The sequence below is a fragment of the Salvelinus namaycush genome, chromosome 7 (genome assembly GCF_016432855.1).
Source record: "Salvelinus namaycush isolate Seneca chromosome 7, SaNama_1.0, whole genome shotgun sequence".
Classification (NCBI taxonomy): Eukaryota; Metazoa; Chordata; class Actinopteri; order Salmoniformes; family Salmonidae; genus Salvelinus; species Salvelinus namaycush.
The window spans coordinates 48,355,188-48,377,601 of record NC_052313.1 but is presented as its reverse complement, the minus strand read 5'-3'; the positions used below and the strand labels follow the sequence as shown (position 1 = coordinate 48,377,601).

The 22,414-nt window shown below is 45.1% G+C and overlaps 1 protein-coding gene across 3 annotated transcripts in view; it reads left to right on the top strand.

Moving 5' to 3' along the window:
• LOC120051330 (mitogen-activated protein kinase kinase kinase kinase 4-like) overlaps nt 1-22,414 on the top strand; it is a 49,879-nt gene that overhangs the window by 7,270 nt on the left and 20,195 nt on the right. For 2 of the 3 annotated variants that reach the window (XM_038998148.1, XM_038998150.1), the window contains exons 3-14: nt 12,154-12,210; nt 18,440-18,565; nt 18,732-18,842; nt 19,005-19,095; nt 19,278-19,408; nt 19,597-19,651; nt 19,804-19,882; nt 20,373-20,548; nt 20,891-20,963; nt 21,233-21,443; nt 21,967-22,128; nt 22,233-22,319. In XM_038998148.1, coding sequence (XP_038854076.1) covers nt 12,154-12,210; nt 18,440-18,565; nt 18,732-18,842; nt 19,005-19,095; nt 19,278-19,408; nt 19,597-19,651; nt 19,804-19,882; nt 20,373-20,548; nt 20,891-20,963; nt 21,233-21,443; nt 21,967-22,128; nt 22,233-22,319 — 1,359 coding nt within the window. The remainder of the gene's footprint in view (nt 1-12,153; nt 12,211-18,439; nt 18,566-18,731; nt 18,843-19,004; nt 19,096-19,277; nt 19,409-19,596; nt 19,652-19,803; nt 19,883-20,372; nt 20,549-20,890; nt 20,964-21,232; nt 21,444-21,966; nt 22,129-22,232; nt 22,320-22,414) is intronic. The other variant, XM_038998151.1, reaches the window with a different exon arrangement.

Sequence of the window (22,414 nt, the reverse complement as noted above, 5' to 3'; positions counted from 1 at the left end):
AAACCAATAGAACAGTAGAGAAATTATGGTTAATGGCATGAGGAAGTCTTTCTATTAAAAAAAATTCCTCCAATTTTTGTTGGATTACTTTGAAGTAAGGTAAAATATGCCTCATTATTTGAAGTAAAGTAAAACGTTTAGGTTTCAAACAATTATACTGCCTGACGCTCACGTTGCAAGGTGATTGGTGGCGCATTTATAGCCTGCCTACCATTTGACTATAGCCTATACACTCGAATGGCAAGCGAGCTTGAATTACGAGTTGAGATCGAGAAATAAAAATAGTAGCTCTTTTTAATAGTGGCCATCACAAACATTATAAAACCACACGTTACAGTCCAGTACCAGCTTTTTGAGGTGCTCTCGCGCCATCTGACAGGTGATGGGCTATTCCGCTCCTCAAACTAGGCTCTGTATGCTATGCGCATGTGATAAATAAGACGCGTGACGTCTAACGAAAATACACACGAGCCAATTTAATTCCACTAAATTATGCTAATTAACCAATAGAACGATAAGCAAGACCAGTCAAATGTAGTTTCGACAGAGGTTACCCATTAACATCACTAATTCTCACCTTGCACTGGAATGAAAGCTAGTAGATACCGGTTCTCACTTACATTTTTACAGGAAGACCCTTCTCAAAACGGGAAATGTGGTGGTGCTGCTGGCTGCTATGTTACACTAAACATTTCAAAATGGCTGATCCTTTAGTTGTGGATGCAATGGCTTAGGCTATTTCCCCCAATCGCATTGTTGTATTTCAAATCTTACTGCCAACAGCAGCTCCCCTCCTTCTGGCTCTCAACATTTCTTAATTAATTGCTTATGATAAACCCTGGTACTAGTCTCAATTGCACTAAAAGCATTGAAATAGGAGGGAGGCGAAATACATGCTTGGGGGTAATGGCTTGCTGCAGCACTACAATCTCCTTGAACGTCATTGACGTAGTGTTTGTGGGAACTCAGTCCTCTTCTCAATACCCACAGTGGCAGTGGTTCTTCCTCCCCAGCCAACCCCATCTTCAGCATCCGGTGTCTTCATGGTGCTCCCCTAGCCACTGAACAATTGGCCATTGTCTCATTAAGGAGACAGTCATCAGTGTCCATGCTGGTCTCAGATGTGCACAACTTTGTATGGTTGATCCAGACTGTATCTAGTAGTCCTACGTCTCAATACAGTTAGTTGTTGGATTTGCAGTGTTTTCATATTACCACCATCCATTAAAAAAAAGAATAATTTTGCCTACTACTACACAGGCCATGACCTCCTAGTCCCATTGTGGTAGTAGGATGAAGTTGTATGTTATTTCTATACCCCTGAAAAGCCTCTTCCTGTACTGACTGACTCCACAATGGGATTCTCAGATCGGTCTGATCTCTTCTTTGGCTCCAGACCAGCTGGCACTGAGAGATGGGATGGAGAGCCCTCCGGTGCGTCTGAGAAGAGAAAATGATAGCGATAAAAACAAAACCTGAAGAATCCATTAAGTTCTCCCTTGGTGCGTGGTATGTGGGGGAGGATTCCCTCTGCTGGGCTGTACAGAATGGCCATATATAGACCTAGTTAGCCAGCCACTCTGTCTGTCAGGCCTGCAGGGCTGTTGGTGCCCTGACGCTCTAATCCCTATGATGTGCCAACCTCTCTTAAACATCATGCCTCTTTCGCTTCCCTCACCACCCACCGGCCTCTGCTCTGCAGTCCATGTCAGGCCACTCTACAGGGATGCTGGGAGAATATACCCACAGTAACATGGTGCTGGCAGCTCCTGTGACCTCACTCTTTTGCTCTCCATTGCTTTCTTTCCCTCTCTCCCCTCTCTTGCCCCGTTCTCTCATTTTACCTGTGGGAAAACCATGTTACTAATCCTGCTTGCTCATAACCTCAAATCATCCCCCTACCAGTCTCTCTCCCCCACTCTTTCGCTCCCTCGCCCATGTCTGCTTTGGCAGGGGAAGGACTTGGCAGGTTTGTGTGGACCCAGGGTGAGGTCTGCTGCAGCTTTAAATAGCTTGGCCCAGTTCTGTGATTGTAAGGTGCACACTGAGGGTCATTGGTTCCAACACTGTTTGACACGGTGCCATGTCTCTGTGACAGAGGCCACATGTAACCCCCCCTGCAGGTACAGAGGAAAGGTCATAGGTCATGAGCAGCATCGAACCCTCTGTGGCAGTAACACTGTATAGGACCCATACTGGGCTAGCTTCCATATTGTATTTGGGCTATAGCCTTTATACTGGCTTTGCTTTAACATTTCATCTGTCCTAAAATGGCATCAGAAACTTGTAGTTGGGATTTCAATTTCCTCACTTTAAGCTGAGGAAGACTTAAGGATGAAGATAATTTAACGGTGCTAAATTTTTCAGCGAATGAAAGGCAAACTTCCCAGGACCTAAACCCATGATATCACCATAGAGCAAGGTTTCTAAACTCGGTCCTGAGGCCCCCTCCCCCCTTGGTGCAGGTTTTGGTTTTTGCCCAAGCACTACACAGCCGATTCAAATAATCAAAGCTTGATGATGAGTTGGTTATTAGAATCAGCTGTGTAGTGCTTGGGCAAAAAACAAAACGTGAACCTAGGGGGGGGGGGCAGGACTGAGTTTAGAAACCCTGCCATTAAAGGATGTAGATGGGCTAAACAAAGGAGAACTGCCGGTGACGGATGATGCAACACTGACGCAAGCACACCTGTCTGCCTCCTAATCGTCTAGACATCCCCAGCCCCTCCCGGTCTCTTCCTCCTCATCTCTCCTCTCTGTACCACTTGGCCATCTTTACCCAGGCTGCCGTGTGGGTGGTGGAGGGTGTAGGCCAGGCAGGGTGTGGTGGTACTGTCTGTCCGTATGGAGGTGGGTATCCTCCAAGTAGTGCTGAGTGATTTAGTGCTTTTTGAGAGTTTTTGGTTCGATTATTTAGAAATAATCACTGTTTTCGGTATAATATTTTTGGGGTGGACATCAAATGCGCTTTGCATTATGTGGGTTGAATGATGTAACACAGAATAAAACAATTAATACAATTTCATGACATTTGTTTTATTTGATGACGACTATTTAATTCCAAGTCATCTCATCTCTGAGAAGGCATACCTTTATGACTGCTTAGTATTAACTATCAATCTCTTAGATCATGTATTTTCAGAGATTCTTCTCCATCTCAGTGTCTAAAAAGACCGGACTAGTAGGAGCGCAATGGATTATGGTCATTGTAGTTAATTAACCTGTCTGGCTCCGGGGTTCCGCTAGCGGAACTCCTCCCACATTCCACTGAAAAGGCAGAGCGCGAAATTCAAAAGATATTTTTTAGAAATATTTAACTTTCACACATTAACAAGTCCAATACAGCAAATGAAAGATACACATCTTGTGAATCCAGCCAACATGTCCGATTTTTTAAAATGTTTTACAGCGAAAACACCACGTATATTTATGTTAGCTCACCACCAAATACAAAAAAGGACAGACATTTTTCACAGCACAGGTAGCATGCACAAAACCAACATAACTAACCAAGATCCAACCAAACTAACCAAGAAACAACTTCATCAGATGACAGTCCTATAACATGTTACACAATAAATCTATGTTTTGTTCGAAAAATGTGCATATTTGAGGTATAAATCAGTTTTACATTGCAGCTACCATCACAGCTACCATCAAAAATAGCACCGAAGCAGCCAGAGTAGTTATAGAGACCAATGTGAAATACCTAAATACTCGTCATAAAACATTTCTGAAAAATCGATGGTGTACAGCAAATTAAAGACATATATTTCCGATTTTAAGTGTTTTACAGCGAAAACACAATATAGCATTATATTAGCTTACTACAATAGCCTACCACACTACCGCATTCATTCATCAAGGCACGTTAGCGATAGCAATAGGCACGTTAGCGATAGCGAATAAACCAGCAAAATATATAAATTTTCACTAACCTTCATAAACCTTCATCAGATGACAGTCCTATAACATCAGGTTATACATACACTTATGTTTTGTTCGAAAATGCGCATATTTAGAGCTGAAATCAGTGGTTATACATTGTGCTAACGTAGCATCTTTTTCCCAGAAGGTGCGGATATTTTTATGACACTCAACTATTCTGACCAAATAACTATTCATAAACGTTACTAGAAAATACATGTTGTATAGGAAATTATAGATACACTAGTTCTTAATGCAATCGCCGTGTTAGAATTCTAAAAATAACTTCATTACGACATCCAGCTTAGTTATAGCGAGAGAGTGCCCAAAATCTGTGCGCAAACTACTAGTTCACATGTTCGACAGATATATGAAATAGCATCATAAAATGGGTCCTACTTTTGATGATCTTTCATCAGAATGTTGTACAAGGGGTCCTTTGTCCAGAACAATCGTTGTTTGGTTTTAGAATGTCATCTTCTCCAGTCAATTAGCACGGAAAGCTAGCAAAGTAGCGCAAAGCTCTCCTTCCTGAACAAAGGCACACAACGCAACACGCCTAACGTCCCGAATAAATTTCAATAATCTAATAAAACTATATTGAAAAAACATACTTTACGATGATATTGTCACATTTATCAAATAAAATCAAAGCCGGAGATATTAGTCGTCTATAACGACAGCTTTACAGAAGGCAATACCAGGTCCCTTCTCGCGCGTTCCAGGAAACAGGAAATGGGTGTCACGTCATGCCAAGAGCTTTTATTCCACCTCAGATCATGTTATACACTCCATTTCTTCTCTCACTGCCTGTTGACATCTAGTGGAAGGCATATGAAGTGCATGTATACTAATATATATCAAGCACATTTATAGGCAGGCCCTAGAACAGAGCATCGATTTCAGATTTTCCACTTCCTGTCAGGAAGTTTGCTGCAAAATGAGTTCTGTTTTACTCACAGATATAATTCAAACGGTTTTAGAAACTAGAGAGTGTTTTCTATCCAATAGTAATAATAATATGCATATTGTACGAGCAAGAATTGAGTACGAGGCCGTTTAAATTGGGCACGATTTTCCCCCAAAGTGAAAATAGCGCCCTCTGTCCTCAACAGGTTTTAACACGTTTTCTCCCCTAAACTACAGTACCAGTCAAAAGTTTTGGAAGGCCTACTCATTAAAGGATTTTTCTTTTTTAATATTTTCTACATTGTAGAATAATAGTGAAGACATCAAAACTATGAAATAACACATGGAATCATGTAGTAACCAAAAAAGTGTTAAACAAATCAAAATATATTTTATATTTGAGATTCTTCAAAGTAGCCACCCTTTGCCTTCATGACTGCTTTTCAGTGAGGTAGTCACCTGGAAGGCTTTTACAACAGTCTTGAAGGAGTTCCCACGTGCTGAGCACTTGTTGGCTGCTTTTCCTTCACTCTGCTGTCAACTCATCCCAAACCATCTCAATTGGTTGAGGTTGGTGATTGTGGAGGCCAGGTCATCTGATGCAGCACTCCGTCACACTGCTTCTTGGTCAAATACACAGCTTGGAGGTATGTGTTGGGTCATTGTGCTATTGAAAAACAAATGAGTCCCACTAAGCGCAGACCAGATGGGATGGCAGATCGCTGCAGAATGCTGTGATAGCCATGCTGGTTACATGTGCCTTGAATTCTAAATAAATCACTGACCGTGTCACCAGCAAAGCACCATCATACCACCACCACCATTCTTCATGGTGGGAAATACACATGCGGGAGATCATCCGTTCACCTACTCTGCGTCTCACAAAGACACAGCGGTTGGAACCAAATATCTCAAATTCGGACAGATTTCCCCCGGTCTAATGTCCACTGCTCATGTTTCTTTACCCCAAGCAAGTCTCTTCTTCTTATTGGTGACCTTTTAGTAGTGGTTTCTTTGCAGCAATTCAACCATGAAGGCCTGATTTCACACAGTCTCCTCTGAACAGTTGAGTTTGATCTGTCTGTTACTTGAACTCTGTGATGCTTTTATTTGGGCTGCAATCTGAGGTGCAGATAATTGCTTATTTCTGAGACTGGTAACTGTAATGAACTTATCCTCTGCAGCAGAGGTAAAACTGTGTCTTCCTTTCCTGTTCCGGTCCTCATGAGAGCCAGTTTCATCACAGAGCTTGATGGTTTTTGCGACTGCACTTGAAGAAATTGTAAAAGTTCAAATTTTTCAGATTGACTGACCTTCATGTCTTAAAGTAATGATGAGCTGTCGTTTCTCTTTGCTTATTTGAGTTGTTCTTGCCATAATATGTGACTTGTTTCAGGAAACTAGGCTTATGTCGTGCGTCACTATTTCACAGGAGCGCCATTTGAATATAAACAGTTTTATCTTTTTTTATCAAAAATTCGCTCTGGCTATCTATTCCGATTTCAGAGCACTTTCCTCTGTGTGTGAGAGCGCACAATAACTGTTGAATTTAAGAATGCCTAACACCAGTTTTAATTTGGCCGGTGTCAGTAAACGTTGGCAAAAAAGCGTAAATTGTTTCCAGCAGCACAGTTTGTCACCAACGCTCTGGATGACATAAAAATGGCCTAACTAGCTCTGTTAGGGTGAGTAAAATGGTCAATGAACGGTTCTCTCATGTTAGCCAGTTAGCTTGAGTGCTTGACTGTTGTTAGGACAGAACGCTCAGATCAATCCTTGGAGAGATGGGTGGGGCTAAAGCTTAAGAGGGTGTGAACGATGCTGAATGGGTGTAGACAAAGCTCTCCTGCAGGTACCAAAGAATTCAAAGGCCATTTTCTCAAAAGTGACGTTACAAGTTTATCAACTTTCAAAGCGGAATTACTTTCCCATTGTTCCTCAAATGCAGTGTATGATATACCGCTGTGTATCTCTGTGCCTCTGCTTTGTGCCTCTACAATTTCAAGTGTTGCTACGTAAGACCGAATCAAGGCGGTCAGTCACATATGGACTTGATCTTTTACCAAATAGGGCTATCTTCTGTATACCACCCCTACCTTGTCACAACACAACTGATTGGCTCAAATGCATTAAGAAGGAAAGAAATTCCACAAATTCATTTTTAAAAAGGCACACCAGTTAATTGAAATGTATTCCAGGTGACTACCTCATGAAGCTGGTTAAGAGAATGCCAAGAGTGTGCAAAGCTGTTAAGGCAAAGGGTGGCTACTTTGAAGAATGTAAAATATATTTTGATTTGTTTAACACTTTTTTTGGTCACTACATGATTACATATGTGTTATTTCATAGTTTTTGTCTTCACTCTTCTACAATGTAGAACATAGTACAAATAAAGAAAAAGCCTTCAATGAGTAGGTGTGTCCAAACTTTTGACTGGTACTGTATGTAGAATATTTGCCCCCTACTTCATTGCACATTCAGGCTAGATCTGATTTATCTCCAGAGAAACTGCATTGAGCTCAAATAAATAAATAAATGGAACCCAAATAATTGAACTGACGTCGGTCAATTAATTGTTTAAAAAGCGGAAAAATTATTGTCATTTTGGTTAATCGCTCTGCACTACCTCCCAGGACAAACTGTGTATTTCTGGGAGGACTCCGCACATTAAAGGCTGGCTGGCCAACCCAGTAGGAGGAGTTGAGGGAGCATCGGAGCGAAGTGGCAGGGATGATGCTAGCCTGGGGTCCATTTTGGCTCCTTGTTACATCCACTAGGCCCTTTGGTGTACCAGATCCACCCAGTCCGCTAGTTGTTTTTCGGTCAGATCTGTTTAACCCCAAAGTGGAATGGACGAGGGACCAACATGGAACCAGTATGAAGAAAAATTAAAGATCCTCTTGAACATTCATTCTCCTATAAACAGATCTATATTTAGGTAACACCTGTAGGTAACTTTGGAAACATGTCTCGGTGAGGTGCTCCAAGCAGCAGTGTTGAGCTCCAGTACACAGGCCTGTTAATGTGCGCTATGCAGCAGGAAGCTAACCGGCCTGCTCAATTAAATGGTGCTAGCTGTGGGTTAATCACTATTTATAGCCTTCCACAGTTGGAGGCACAATTGTAGGTTAGTATGCTGGGAGTGGAGGGCCATAGGCAGTAGGCATGTCTCAGTGGGTTAACTCCATGGTGTCTGCACAGACTGTAGTCTAGCTCCTATTACCCTCTCGGGTACAAAATGATCACAGATCGCCCCTTTAATCTCTGATCTAGCAAGGTAGTATTGGTATTTGATACTACGCTGGAAACCTTTGCTTCAGTTCCATTTGAGTGCACAGCCATTGAAGCCTTTCCCTCTGGGATCAATCAGCTGGTCTGGTGTTGAACGTGTCACCCACTCTGTGACAGGGCCACGGTCTCACCCTGTTTCACAGTGGCCATGTCTAGACTTGACAGTTCATGCAGCTTTTATTGTTCTGATCATAGTGTTCTGATCATGGAATTCTGAACGCGTCATGCATCTACACCTACATATAAATGTCTACCGTGTCCAGATTCCCTTTTCCTGCGCTATATTCAAATGTCAGAATGCTTTCTATAAACGGTGGGATAGGCAAAATATGATAACACAACAACTGATGGCAGTAGCTAACTACTGTAGCTAACTAGCCAGATAACCTCTGTAGCTAGCAAGCAAAACTAAAGGTATTGCAAACGGATTAGCGTAACTGTAGGGACAGACCTTGTCTGGTGGTGACTGGTAATGTCTACACTTACATGCGACTTCTGCTATCAGAATACAAAGATGGCATTGAAAAGATGGTCTAGACGCACAAGTCGCTTTGTGGTCTGATTTGAGGTGGTCGAGACAGATCTGAACAAAGTCTGGATGCATTCAGGCTACCGAAAGTGCATACAGTGGGCGACGTCATCTGGACTCCTCCCAAAAATCTTGTGTTTTGGGACTGCGGCACCTTTTCATTATAACGGTGGAGGAAATATATTCCTAGCATGTGAGGAATATGTTTCCTGGCCTCATAAAAGCTAGCCACCTAGCTAATATTTAGAAAAACATTTTTTTTGTTTGGCTACAGTTTGCCTGGTCTGTCCATGTGCTCACACTTTGTGTGTGTGTCTTACCTACACACACAGTCCGCTGCAGCTCTTTTGTCTCTTCTCCCCTCTGCTCTGGCCCTTGCGCTAATGGCTGTCACAAGACCCACACAGCCCCTGGGCCGTCCACACCACTGCCTGAACACAACTCTGCTTTGTGTGTGTGTAAGTGTGCGTGATGAGCGACCCGTTGAGCCACCTCATTATCATACAGGGGCGAGACACAAAAGCCCCTCGCGAACGAGACGGTGTTCCCATCCGGGGCCAGTCTGAGCTTCAACAGACTTTCCTTTCGGTGTCAGGTTTCTCACGTAGCACCTCGTCGGTTCAATCCGCAAACAAGCAGGTGAAGTAGACCACGCTTCGAGTCTATTGAACGCAACTCAGTTTTTATGGCTGGTACTCTATTAGGAATTTAGAGTCGCCTCTTCCATTGAGATCACAGCCCTTTCTCTCCAAGTGAAAACGTGTTTTCTGTCGGAGTGTTTCTTCAGAGGCTGTAGCAGCTGCACTGTGATCAATAGCAGCTGCATTATTTACTGGTCTCTCCTCTCACAGCCCGCTCAGCTTTGGCTGGCTTCTCTACTGGCCTAAAGTGGCTGGCTCAACTCCTTCAGTCTCTCGCTGACTCTGTCACGTGTGGCTCTATATCCGATCGGAGAATGCACAGACATCTACATACTGTACCATGGAGTAAACCTCGACCTCTCCCCCATCTCTTTCCGCCTGTCTTTGTCTGTTCTGTTCTCTTTCCCCCCCCCCCCCCCCCCCCCCCCCCCATCCATAGTGTGTTGTGTTCTGGTGGTTGTAAGAGGTCGGGTCAGCAGTGGGTCAGTTGGCTGGTATGTGTAGTAGATACAGTACAGACAGGGTCTGTCTGTTAGTGAGGTAGGGCAGCAGTGTGTCAGTTGGCTGGTATGTGTAGTAGATACAGTATAGTACAGACTGTCTGGGCCGTCTCGTGCTGCTGCTCACTAGACCATCTCTCTCACCACTGCTCATCTGGTTTACGTTGAGAGGCAACAATATACGTTCCTGATCTGTGTGTTTATGCTTTCTGTGTGTGTGAGGCGTAGCCTAGCCTATACATTGCCTGCCCTAAGGTGGATTAGCTCGTCACCCAATGCCTGTACCCCCCTCTACCCACCCCCTCTCTCCCCCTCTACCCACCCCCTCTCTCCCTGCTCAAATGTCACCTTACATCTTCATCTGACCCCTCCCCCCTGGTGTTATTAGCCCCCCATTACCAGCCAGCTCACCTCCCTTTACACTGCCTTTGATGTGCTAGGCCAACCTTTATGGCAGCTAGGCTATATGCTTTAGCAGTGTGTGGCATAGTAACATGGATGGATGGCAGTAACAACATGGATGGATGACCGTCCGTTAGAGCAAGCCAGTTTGTTGTGAGCTAACTTATTACTGTGTAGGATGACGTAAAGTGACTTCAGCATTCTGGCATTCCTCTGGGAAGCTCCGCCTCTAGTGGGAGATGGCCTATGTGTTGCCAGAGAATGGTTGATTTGAGAAGGATGACGAGGAAGGAATGGGACCGCGTGGGATTTGCTTCTGGTTTTACTGGATGAATGTAGAAGAACAGAGGAGAGGGTTTCAGTGCTCTGTAGAGAGACTGTGTTGAATGGCCTACTAGCTAATAGTGTGTCCATGTGATCTGTCTTCCTCTGGTTGTAGTCTAAGGAGCGGGGAGGTTGTATGTACGCCTGCTGAGCTCCAGTCTTTAGAGTTGGAGAGAGGCCAGCACATCTGGCCGTGGTTAGGGGCTTTATGAAGTGTCTGGAGCTGCCTGCTCGGTGATAACCCCCTGCTTCAGGTTACCTCTCCAGGGCCACCGTATCAGACCAGGGGCCCACTAAAGACCCCTGAGTCAGTCAGCTCCTTCCCTGGCTGCTGTGTCCAGACAGGGCCCCTGTAGCTCAGCTCTAGCAGGTTGGGATTGGAGGATGGGGCTTGAGGTGAGGTGACTGTTTGTGTTGTGTGATAGTGGAGGGGAGTTTAGGACTGATATGGGAGAGGGGACTGGCTGGAGCAATGTGGGCCCTCCCGAAGCCTTATCTCACACCGATTTGGTTGATCGATCATCCACTTCCTGTCTATAGCCTACATTCCTTCCTGCTTTATTTTCTAGTCCACCCCGCCCCATGACCTGAATCTGAGACATGAGAAATCAGTGGGCACAAAAATACATTCATGTCACGAGTAGTGAATTGGCCTAAATATCCATCAATGTTACGGTGATTCCTCTTCATTTTCTGGATAAAACCGTTATTTTCTTCCAAAGATTGTCACCCAAGCGTCATGCTTAAGGACTGCGTTCTCTGGGCTCACGGCGTGGGGGGCCGCAGGGGGTGAAAACTGAACCTCTCCAATGCACCTGTGAACTTTCACCTCGACCAAAGGCTTGCCTGTCTCGACGGGGACTCGAGTGATAAGTAATGTCACTGATGTTTTTATAGACAGATCAAAGTTGAGAGGATTATAAATCCAGACAGTAAAGGCATGGAATTGGAGGCTTTCGTCTCATCCGTAGCTGGAGAGAATAAGTTGCTCGGCTTTTGTAATTAACCATGCATATTTTCAATTGACTGTGGATTGTTCACTCATAATAGGCGATGGTCCAGAGATGGTCGTCAAGTGTGTGTGTGTGCTTCTTGTTCAGATACACAGCTGCTTCTATCATCAAAAACAACACTGCTGTGGTCGTTATCATACACACTGCAGCCCCACAGTAGTGGAAATCCCCATTTTGGTTTCTATCCGGATAATTATTAGCAGCTTTTATCTGTTTTGAGGGGTTTGAAACTGAGGGAGGGTAGGAGACTATTTCTGTCTCTGTTTATGTAAGGAGTGACTGGTGCTGAGAGGGAGAGAGGAGGACTGTGGGAATGTTTGTTCAGCACAGAAATCGTAGTCTATGCTAGGCTTAACCAGCCACATGACGGTACACAGTGGACTGAATCAAAGTGATGATGGTTGTCTATGGAAAGAACTCTTACGGTTGGTCACCTGTAGGCCACTAAGTACACAGCTAAGATGGGATTTACTGTAAGAAGGCATGTTTTGCAAGTTCAAGTCGCGCGCACACACACTTATTAACCCTAACCCAGCTGATCAGTGTATTACTGTTACCCTCGGTTGACCTCGTGATGACTGACCTGCTATCTTCTCCTTTTCTCTTCGTCTCTACAGGGGAGACATGTCAAAACTGGACAGCTGGCCGCCATCAAGGTCATGGACGTCACAGAGGTAAAGAAGTTCAGACTAACTGTAACCCCTCCCCCCACCGTGTGTGTGTGTGTGTATTGTTCAAGGAGGATGTTACATGGCCGGGTCTATTGGTGAAACAATGTAGTCCGAAGCTGAGCTGAGATGACCTTTCACATTTCAAAACAAACTGCCCGCTCTGCCTGTTTTATTTGTCAACCAGGTCTCTCAGATCAGCTGACCATTGTCTTATTTGGGCCTCAGATTAAAGGATAAATGGCCTCACGTCAGGTGGTTTTGCAGGGTTATTACTTTGAGATTAACAAAAAGAGCCTTAACCAGGGTTGTTGAAAGTGTCTTAGCCTATTCAAAAATCAAATGAATATAAATGTTTATTTCTGTGAGGAAGTAAATACTTTGAAAATGTTAACTTCAATTGGGGGGCAGTACAAGCTCTTGATGTATTTTAGCCTTCTATATACAGTGGGGCAAAAACGTATTTAGTCAGCCACCAATTGTGCAAGTTCTCCCACTTAAAAAGATGAGAGAGGCCTGTAATTTTCATCATAGGTACACTTCAACTATGACAGACAAAATGAGAAAAAGAAATCCAGAAAATCACATTGTAGGATTTTTAATGAATTTATTTGCAAATTATGGTGGAAAATAAGTATTTGGTCACCTACAAACAAGCAAGATTTCTGGCTCTCACAGACCTGTAACTTCTTCTTTAAGAGGCTCCTCTGTCCTCCACTCGTTACCTGTATTAATGGCACCTGTTTGAACTTGTTATCAGTATAAAAGACACCTGTCCACAACCTCAAACAGTCACACTCCAAACTCCACTATGGCCAAGACCAAAGAGCTGTCAAAGGACACCAGAAACAAAATTGTAGACCTGCACCAGGCTGGGAAGACTGAATCTGCAATAGGTAAGCAGCTTGGTTTGAAGAAATCAACTGTGGGAGAAATTATTAGGAAATGGAAGACATACAAGACCACTGATAATCTCCCTCGATCTGGGGCTCCACGCAAGATCTCACCCCGTGGGGTCAAAATGATCACAAGAACGGTGAGCAAAAATCCCAGAACCACACGGGGGGACCTAGTGAATGACCTGCAGAGAGCTGGGACCAAAGTAACAAAGCCTACCATCAGTAACACACTACGCCGCCAGGGACTCAAATCCTGCAGTGCCAGACGTGTCCCCCTGCTTAAGCCAGTACATGTCCAGGCCCGTCTGAAGTTTGCTAGAGAGCATTTGGATGATCCAGAAGAAGATTGGGAGAATGTCATATGGTCAGATGAAACCAAAATAGAACTTTTTGGTAAAAACTCAACTCGTCGTGTTTGGAGGACAAAGAATGCTGAGTTGCATCCAAAGAACACCATACCTACTGTGAAGCATGGGGGTGGAAACATCATGCTTTGGGGCTTTTTTTCTGCAAAAGGACCAGGACGACTGATCCGTGTAAAGGAAAGAATGAATGGGGCCATGTATCGTGAGATTTTGAGTGAAAACCTCCTTCCACCAGCAAGGGCATTGAAGATGAAACGTGGCTGGGTCTTTCAGCATGACAATGATCCCAAACACACCGCCCGGGCAACGAAGGAGTGGCTTCGTAAGAAGCATTTCAAGGTCCTGGAGTGGCCTAGCCAGTCTCCAGATCTCAACCCCATAGAAAATCTTTGGAGGGAGTTGAAAGTCCGTGTTGCCCAGCAACAGCCCCAAAACATCACTGCTCTAGAGGAGATCTGCATGGAGGAATGGGCCAAAATACCAGCAACAGTGTGTGTGAACCTTGTGACGACTTACAGAAAACGTTTGACCTCTGTCATTGCCAACAAAGGGTATATAACAAAGTATTGAGAAACTTTTGTTATTGACCAAATACTTATTTTCCACCATAATTTGCAAATAAATTCATAAAAAATCCTACAATGTGATTTTCTGGATTTATTTCTCTCATTTTGTCTGTCATAGTTGAAGTGTACCTATGATGAAAAGTGGGAGAACTTGCACAATTGGTGGCTGACTAAATACTTTTTTGCCCCACTGTATATGTTGGTGTGTATATATAATATGTGTGTATACTGTTATTTTGAAGTGGAAACGGAGCAATAATGGAGGAGCAATAATGCCTCAGCCGCAAAGCAGTAGGGCTCACAGACCGGGAGAGCTGAAGCATGTAAAAATCGCCGGTCCTCGGTTGCAACATTCACTACTGAGTTCCAAACTGCCTCTGGAAGCAACGTCATCACAATAACTGTTCGTCGGGAGCTTCATGAAATGGGTTTCTATGGCCGAGCAGCCACACACAAGCCTGAGATCACCATGCACAATGCCAAGCGTTGGCTGGAGTGGTGTAAAGCTTACCTCCATTGGACTCTGGAGCAGTGGAAACACGTTCTCTGGAGTGATGAATCACGCTTCACCATCTTGCATTCTGTCGGACGAATCTGGGTTTGGCGGATGCCAGGAGACCGCTACCTACCCCAATGAATAGTGCCAACTGTGAAGTTTGGTGGAGGAGGAATAATGGACTGGGGCTGGTTTTCATGGTTTGAACTATGCCCTTTTAGTTCCAGTGAAGGGAAATCTTAACGCTACAGCATACAATAACATTCTTGACGATTCTGTGTTTCTCACTTTGTGGCAACAGTTTGGGGAAGGCCCTTTCCTGTTTCAGCATGACAATGCCACCATGCACAAAGCGAGGTCCATACAGAAATGGTTTGATGAGATTGGTGTGGAAGAACTTGACTGGCCTGCACAGAGCCCTGACCTCAACCCCATCAAACCCCTTTGGGATGAATTGGAATGGCCACTGAGTCGGGCCTAATCGCCCAACATCTGTGCACGACCTCATTAATGCTCGTGTGGCTGAATGGAAGCCAAGTCCCTGCAGCAATGTTCCAACATCTAGTAGAAAGCCTTCCCAGAAGAGTGGAGGCTATTATAGCAGCAAAGGGGGGACCAACTCCATATTAATGCCCATGATTTTGGAATGAGGTGTTTGACCTGCATGTAGTGTAGTGGTCTTGTAGAGTAGTTAGCCAACTCCTCATTTAGAATGTGCTAGTCTACATGGAAATTCTTTGAGGTCCCGTCTACATTTCAGGAAGAACTTTGACTTCTCCGTAATCAGCCGCTTGTAAATCTCAGTATAATAAGCAGAGCTCATTACAGCTAAAGCCAGCGGGATGTTTTATGGCTAAATTACGTCATTTTGAGGCAGGCAGGCAGGAGGGCAGCCCTTTGCTCTCTCTGTGGCATTCTGCTTTTATCTACTGAAATAGGACCTCCCAGTGAATATGGAACTAGCTGGGACACACACACACACACACACACTGAGAAACCCCCCCCCCCCCCCCCACCCCATCCCAAGGGACTTGTGGCTAGTTTTATGATATAGCCTTTGCAGTATAGGCCTACCATGTGGCCCATGTCATTTAACATAATGTTTACTCTTAAACATTGCCTAAGTAAAATTCTCAATTCCGTTGCATGCCAATGTGGTCATTCTGGTACTAGACCAGTTTCTCTGTTCTTATGCCCTGACTTGCCCCCTGCCTGCCACTCCCTGCTGCCTGTCATGAGTAAGGCTCTGATGTGTTGCCTAACCGTTTCCTGCCATGGGTGTCATAGGGCATGTCTCACCTGGTTTCCACTAGTTACCCCAGCCACAAAGCCAAAAAGGTTTATCACTAAAATTCATGAAAACAAAAATGAGTTTTTTCTGTCTTCATTTTAGGTTAGGCATAAAGTTAGCATTGTGGATAAGGTTAGGCTTAATATAAAATAAAAATTAAGAAGAGCGATTGTAGAAATAGGTTGGGTTTATTACTTTGTCTGCGGTAACTAGTGACGACCCACTCCACCCTGCTGTTACGTGGTCATACACCTGCCCTGATATAGCCTCTAGTCTAAGATATGATGGATAGATGTAGTGAGATTTCACCTCTATAGGCAGGTTACGTACACACACACAAGTACAGTCATATGAGTATGAATGACTCTGTAGCTTCACCCTGCCAGGTAGAAGAGCACTTGTTATCTCAACAGCAGCTCTCTGTTGTCCTGGCAAACTGTTACTGTTGCTGAGAGAGGGAGAGGTGGGCATGGCAGTCCTGGGCAGCACTGTTAGCCAGCTCCATGCTCTGCTCTCCCTGTTTAAATGCCTGGCTATGCTGTGTATTGTTTTACCCTTTGACCTACATGGTGCTGAGTTAACCGCTTGAATGATAATGGCAATGAAATGTACATTTCTGTCTAAATGGACAATGACATACCTAAAAGTGAGCCCCCCCCCTTCGTTTTTGTCCTAGTGATTGTCAGGAATGCTCAGGCAGCCAGTCGCCTGTCCCTGTTCACAAACAGCTGCGGGAAACATGGGAAAGGGGGAGGGAGGGAGCGTAGCAATACGGCTGCCTGCACAGCCGACAGACAGCCCCTACCTGCTGGTACTGGAAGGGTCTGGTGGAAGAGAACTGTGTACCTACGTGCATCTTTAAACGCACCACCGCCGTCACAGTAACTGGGCATCGCTCTTCACTAATGTCCCCATCGTCCAGACTCCTCCTTCCCACCAGGGCTTTCTGTAAGGCAAGGGGTTTAACACTCGCGGTGTGTCAGTTACTGTCACTGTTAATCATTCTTTAAGTTGTTGCAACACAAGAGATTTAGCTACTGGCGGGGTGACCTTTTGCTGTCTTCCTCGGTTTTCATGTGAGGTGGGGGAGGGAGGCTGTTTTTATGTGGGTGTTTAGGTCTTGGATGTGTAAAACCCCATTGATTTGTGAGGGGTTGTTTGTGGAGGTTATGGATGTGGGGAATGGGGATAGCACATTGAAATCATATTCTACTGCTGAAAAGCCTGATTAAAAAAAATAAATGATTATCTCCTGTAATTGGAAATAAATGTGTAGGCATGGGCTCTAATGGAATTCCAGTTTAGCTGAGGGGATTTGATGTATACATGTACAGTTGTATTAGGGATGTGACAAATGAAAGAAGTCTTTTAAATAATAAAAAAAAAATATATTTTTTCTGTATAAACAATAAGAAAAATTCATAAAATTCCACGTCAATTCCCAATGCTGCTGCGCTATTGCCAGCAACGGTTTGGGTCTCACGGTTAGTCCCTTTCCAGATGGTTAAGCATTGCACCTGTACCTCAATTCCACCTCAAAAAGTTTGCATTTCCTTCTCATTTAACTTCTCAAAGTATTGCCATACAGGGCTTAGCTGCTGTCGCTTGCCTTTCTGTGTTTTTCCATCCGTTAACTACGATGGCATAATGTATGAGAGTCGACTCAAAAATAATTGATACGTCGACACCCATGTGACTCCTAAGATTAAGTATTTTTAGAACGGAGGAGACTGATTTGTTGCCGTAATTCCGTGAAGACAAACACTCGCATCTTGGATGGCGAGAGAGGAGCGGTGCACAGTATAGGCAGGTTGGGACCCAGGCAGACAGGTCTAGTGCACGGTTCTGACTATCTATCGGCAATCAAAAGCTGTGTCTCACAATGGAATGCGGTACACGCTCGCATCATTAGAGAAGAGAAAGAGCAGGCGAGTGGGCGGAGGGGGCAGCCAGAACCGTGCTCATATGTCTTGGGAATCTTTCTCTCGCAATGTCTTGTCTTCCTTGATTCGCAAATTCACCAAAGTAGCCTGAAGTTCGTCTCGTCATCTCTGGTTTTATTTAAATTACACAACTTTCCCCAGGCCTTTCACAGCCTATTTACTCTAACACGGAAAATAATATGTAACTGCACTGTGATTTTAATTTTGTGGAAAGAAAACGTTTCTGTTTGGGATTTTTCTTAATGTTAAGGATCTTAATTTAGTTTAAATGTGCACACCCCTAAGTCGTATAGAGAGATGGGTCACAGATAGTATAATGGATTCTGTCTGCCATGGACCACACACACACACACACACACACACACACACACACACACACACACACAATGAGATACATACATCATTAATTCCCAAACAAAGAAGTCGTTAGGGCAGTGTGTGTACTGCGTAGCCGAGATGTCACATTGTTTAGGGGCCGTGGATGAATGACGGTTTAATTCCCCTCTACAAAGGCACTTACCAACCCTCACGAGACTTGGCTTTTGTGGAATGTGGGAAATGATTGACTGTTATCCATCTGTAACCGTCCACACACGATAGTTGTTTTCCTAAGACGTCTTCCTCCTGCGGCCTTCTCTCTTTATCTAATGACTAATGGTGTCTGTGTGCCTGTAGGATGAGGAGGAGGAAATCAAACTGGAGATCAATATGCTCAAGAAGTACTCCCATCACAGAAACATTGCCACGTACTACGGTGCTTTTATCAAGAAGAGTCCCCCGGGGCATGATGACCAACTGTGGGTGAGTGTCTAGCAGGAGTGTTTCCCAATGGCTGAATAATCATAACTGGTATATCTACAGCAGCATAAGTCAGAGCAATATCCCTAAGTCTTTTACTGTTTTGACACTCATTTAGACTTAGAAGTGCTTATGTATTCATCTGAGTGTGTGTGTGTGTTTCCTGTAGCTGGTGATGGAGTTCTGTGGGGCGGGCTCCATCACAGACCTGGTGAAGAACACTAAAGGCAACCAGCTCAAGGAGGACTGGATCGCCTACATCTCCAGAGAAATCCTCCGGGTGAGCCTGTCCTCCGGCCCCCTCCATCCCCTCTTTCCTTCTACCTTTTCCTGTCTTCAGTCTCCTTGTTCATTGCGTAATACACATGTAAATAGAACTCTTATCAATGCTCAGCTCTGGTCTCACCTCTACACACCTCCCTCTCCTCCTCCTCCTCTTCAGGGACTGGCCCACCTGCACGCCCACCACGTCATCCACCGTGACATCAAGGGACAGAACGTCCTGCTCACAGAGAACGCCGAGGTCAAGCTTGGTGAGTGACATTATGTTTTGTACGTTACGGACAACAACCCTGATTGGCAGCTGCAGGGTTTAGACCAATCTCAGCTCCAAAATCACAGCCATTTTAGCCAGTCACCTAGTCTAGGCGTTTACTGCAATGCAGTTGTATATAACTAGTTTCAACTTGTCTCTTCTGATTGGTTGTCTTCTCAGTGGACTTTGGCGTGAGTGCCCAGTTGGACCGGACGGTGGGGAGGAGGAACACATTCATCGGGACGCCCTATTGGATGGCGCCCGAGGTCATCGCCTGTGACGAGAACCCTGAGGCCACCTACGACTACAGAGTATGACCCTCGCCCTCTTCCACACAGTACTCAGATGTTTTAGCCCTTACATGAACCTGCCCCCTATGTCCTCCTTGACATCTTTAGCTACTGGTACGATGTGGGGTCGAGGATGTTGCTCTTCAGTACTGATGTAGTGTGTGTGTGTGTTGCTATGTCTGATGCCTCTGTCACTGTGTGTCTCTCAGAGTGACTTATGGTCCACTGGAATCACTGCCATTGAAATGGCCGAAGGAGCTCCTCGTAAGTACCTACCTTCCCCAGATCCCACCTCTATTGTCTCTTTTAGATGGCAACTCTATTGGTTCCTTCTGCCCTTGTCTTTTGCTTTTCTCGCTGTCATGTTTATACTGATTCCCTCCTTTATCCCTTCTGGTGTGTGTGTTCACTTTCAGCGCTGTGCGACATGCATCCGATGCGAGCACTCTTCCTCATCCCAAGGAACCCTCCCCCGCGACTCAAGTCCAAGAAGTGGTAAGTTACCAAGATTCTGTCAGCTGGGTTTAGAGGTCTCCTCTCTCGCTCTCCTCCCTCCTCATCCTCTCTGAACAGCTGTGGCACATGGGAGGAAGGCCTGTTGGCTCACGGCGAGGCTCCCCAGCCCTCGTTCCGGGGGAAAACTCAACCCTCTGAGACTTTCCTCTGGCACCGGTGCATTTACGATTATGACCGCTTTTCTTCTGAGACGGGTTTTTCCCACAATATTCATTGTATATAAGTTATGAAAGGCTCACTGGATTTCTGTCTAAATGGATAAAACAGGATCTTCCTATTTCAGACTTGTAGTTTCTCAGGCCCTTTTGACGGTAAGTTTAGTTTGTCTGTCAGAGGGTTGTAGAAGATGGATTTATTTTATGTCAGACAACGAGCCCCTCGGTCCACATGATTACTGGTGGTAATACGGCTGGTGGTAATCTCATTAGCGACCTCATCTGTCTTGACCCCCCCCCCCCCCCCCTTTCAGGTCTAAGAAGTTTTGCAGCTTCATCGAGGGCTCCCTGGTGAAGAACTACAACCAGCGCCCCCCCACTGAGCAGCTGCTCAAGCACCCCTTCATCAGGGACCAGCCCAACGAGAGGCAGGTCCGCATCCAGCTCAAAGACCACATCGACCGCACCAAGAAGAAGAGGGGGGAGAAAGGTGAGTCTACCTGTTCAATCACAGAGTCTTAAAGTAATACTGTGAAAATTATGACAGTGCCCTTTTAGTGTAAGAGCTGTTTGAAAAGATTGCCTGAAATCTCTGCTTGTTTCAAACCATTTTCCCAACTCAGACCAATCCCAGATACTTTGGGAGAATAAATTGCTCTTTGCTAAGAACCATTTTAATTGAAAACAATCACATTAACATACTTAATTGTTACCCAGAAATTATTTGATGTTGACATAACATCTGCTTTGGGCCTTTTTAATGTGCTTTACATTTACACTGAATAGCCCATGTTTCTACATCTTGCCACACTATCCACGTCTTGTTTTTCAGATGAGACTGAATATGAGTACAGCGGGAGTGAGGAGGAAGAGGAGGATGCTGGAGAGCAAGAGGGAGAGCCTAGGTAATGTCTTAGTGTTACATGTTGATGTACACAGTTCATTTTGCAATTCACAATATAGCGGGATAGCACTCCTCACCTGCCACCAGTGTAGTGAACGCCTACCTGGAATCGCTTAACAACTCCACCCATCTGACACAGAAACTAACCAACTATTCCCTTGAACAAAATCATGAACTAACTCACCATTCCATTGAATTAACTCATGAACTAACATACTGTTCCCTTGAACTAAATGACTATTCCCTCGTATCCGCTGGTCCACCCTGCAGCTCCATAGTGAACATGCCGGGGGAGTCGACGCTGCGTAAGGACTTCATCCGGCTGCAGCAGGAGAACAAGGAGCGCTCGGAGGCGCTGCGCCGACAGCAGCTCCTACAGGAGCAGCAGCTCCGTGAGCAGGAGGAGTACAAGCGCCAACTATTGGCCGAGAGACAGAAACGCATTGAGCAACAGAAGGAGCAGAGGAGGCGACTGGAGGAGGTAGAGTTAATAAACATTGATTCATTGATTTTGTTTTTAGTAAAACTTGTATGTAGAATTTAGGGTGCAAGTACAGTGTGAGGTGCTGCATGCTCTGAATAACTCTAATTGGCTAGTTCTGCTGTCTGAAGAAATGGGCGGGGTGTAGGTTGATCCTGCAGCCACGATTGGTCAGAGAAACTGTGATCACCCCATAGAGGGTCGAACTTGGATAGCCCACAATGACGCAGCCCATGCTGTCACAGAAGACTGCCATTACAAGGATGAAAGGCGTCCTATATTTCTAGATCTATAGACAGCTGCTCCTCGCTTGATCAATTCACCAAAGCCTGTATTTGACTTCCCATCCTCTCTTGTTTTCCTCAAATCATTCAGATCACTGCTACTATGGAAAATCATTGCCATAGTAGCAGCGATATCTCATAATATCTTTGAACAGGGAATCCCAACTAGAATTTCAGCTCTCCCTGTGTGTCGTATCCCTGAGGTTCTCTCTCTGTCACCCCCTCCTGGTGCCTCACAGCAACAGCGGCGTGAGCGCGAGATGAGGAGGCAGCAGGAGCGCGAGCAGCGCCGCCGCGAGCAGGAGGAGAAGAGGCGCATGGAGGAGATGGAACGACGGCGGAAAGAGGACGACGAGCGCCGGAGGGCGGAGGAGGAGAAGAGGAGGAGCGACCGTGAGCAGGTAGGTCTTTAAGTGACAAGAAGCACTCTAATTGGCCTACATGCTGGGCAGTTTTGTCACTTCCTGTATTTCATCCAATCATGGAGGCTGTGTTTGATTGACAGGAGTACATTCGTCGGCAGCTGGAAGAGGAGCAGAGGCACCTGGAGATCCTGCAGCAGCAGCTGCTCCATGAACAGGCCATGCTCCTGGTAAGAAACTTGCATCCTACCACTTACTTTCCAGGGGCGCGTTCAGGAGGGCGCAACGTTACAGGACGTTCAGAAATTGGTTACGTAGAACACCC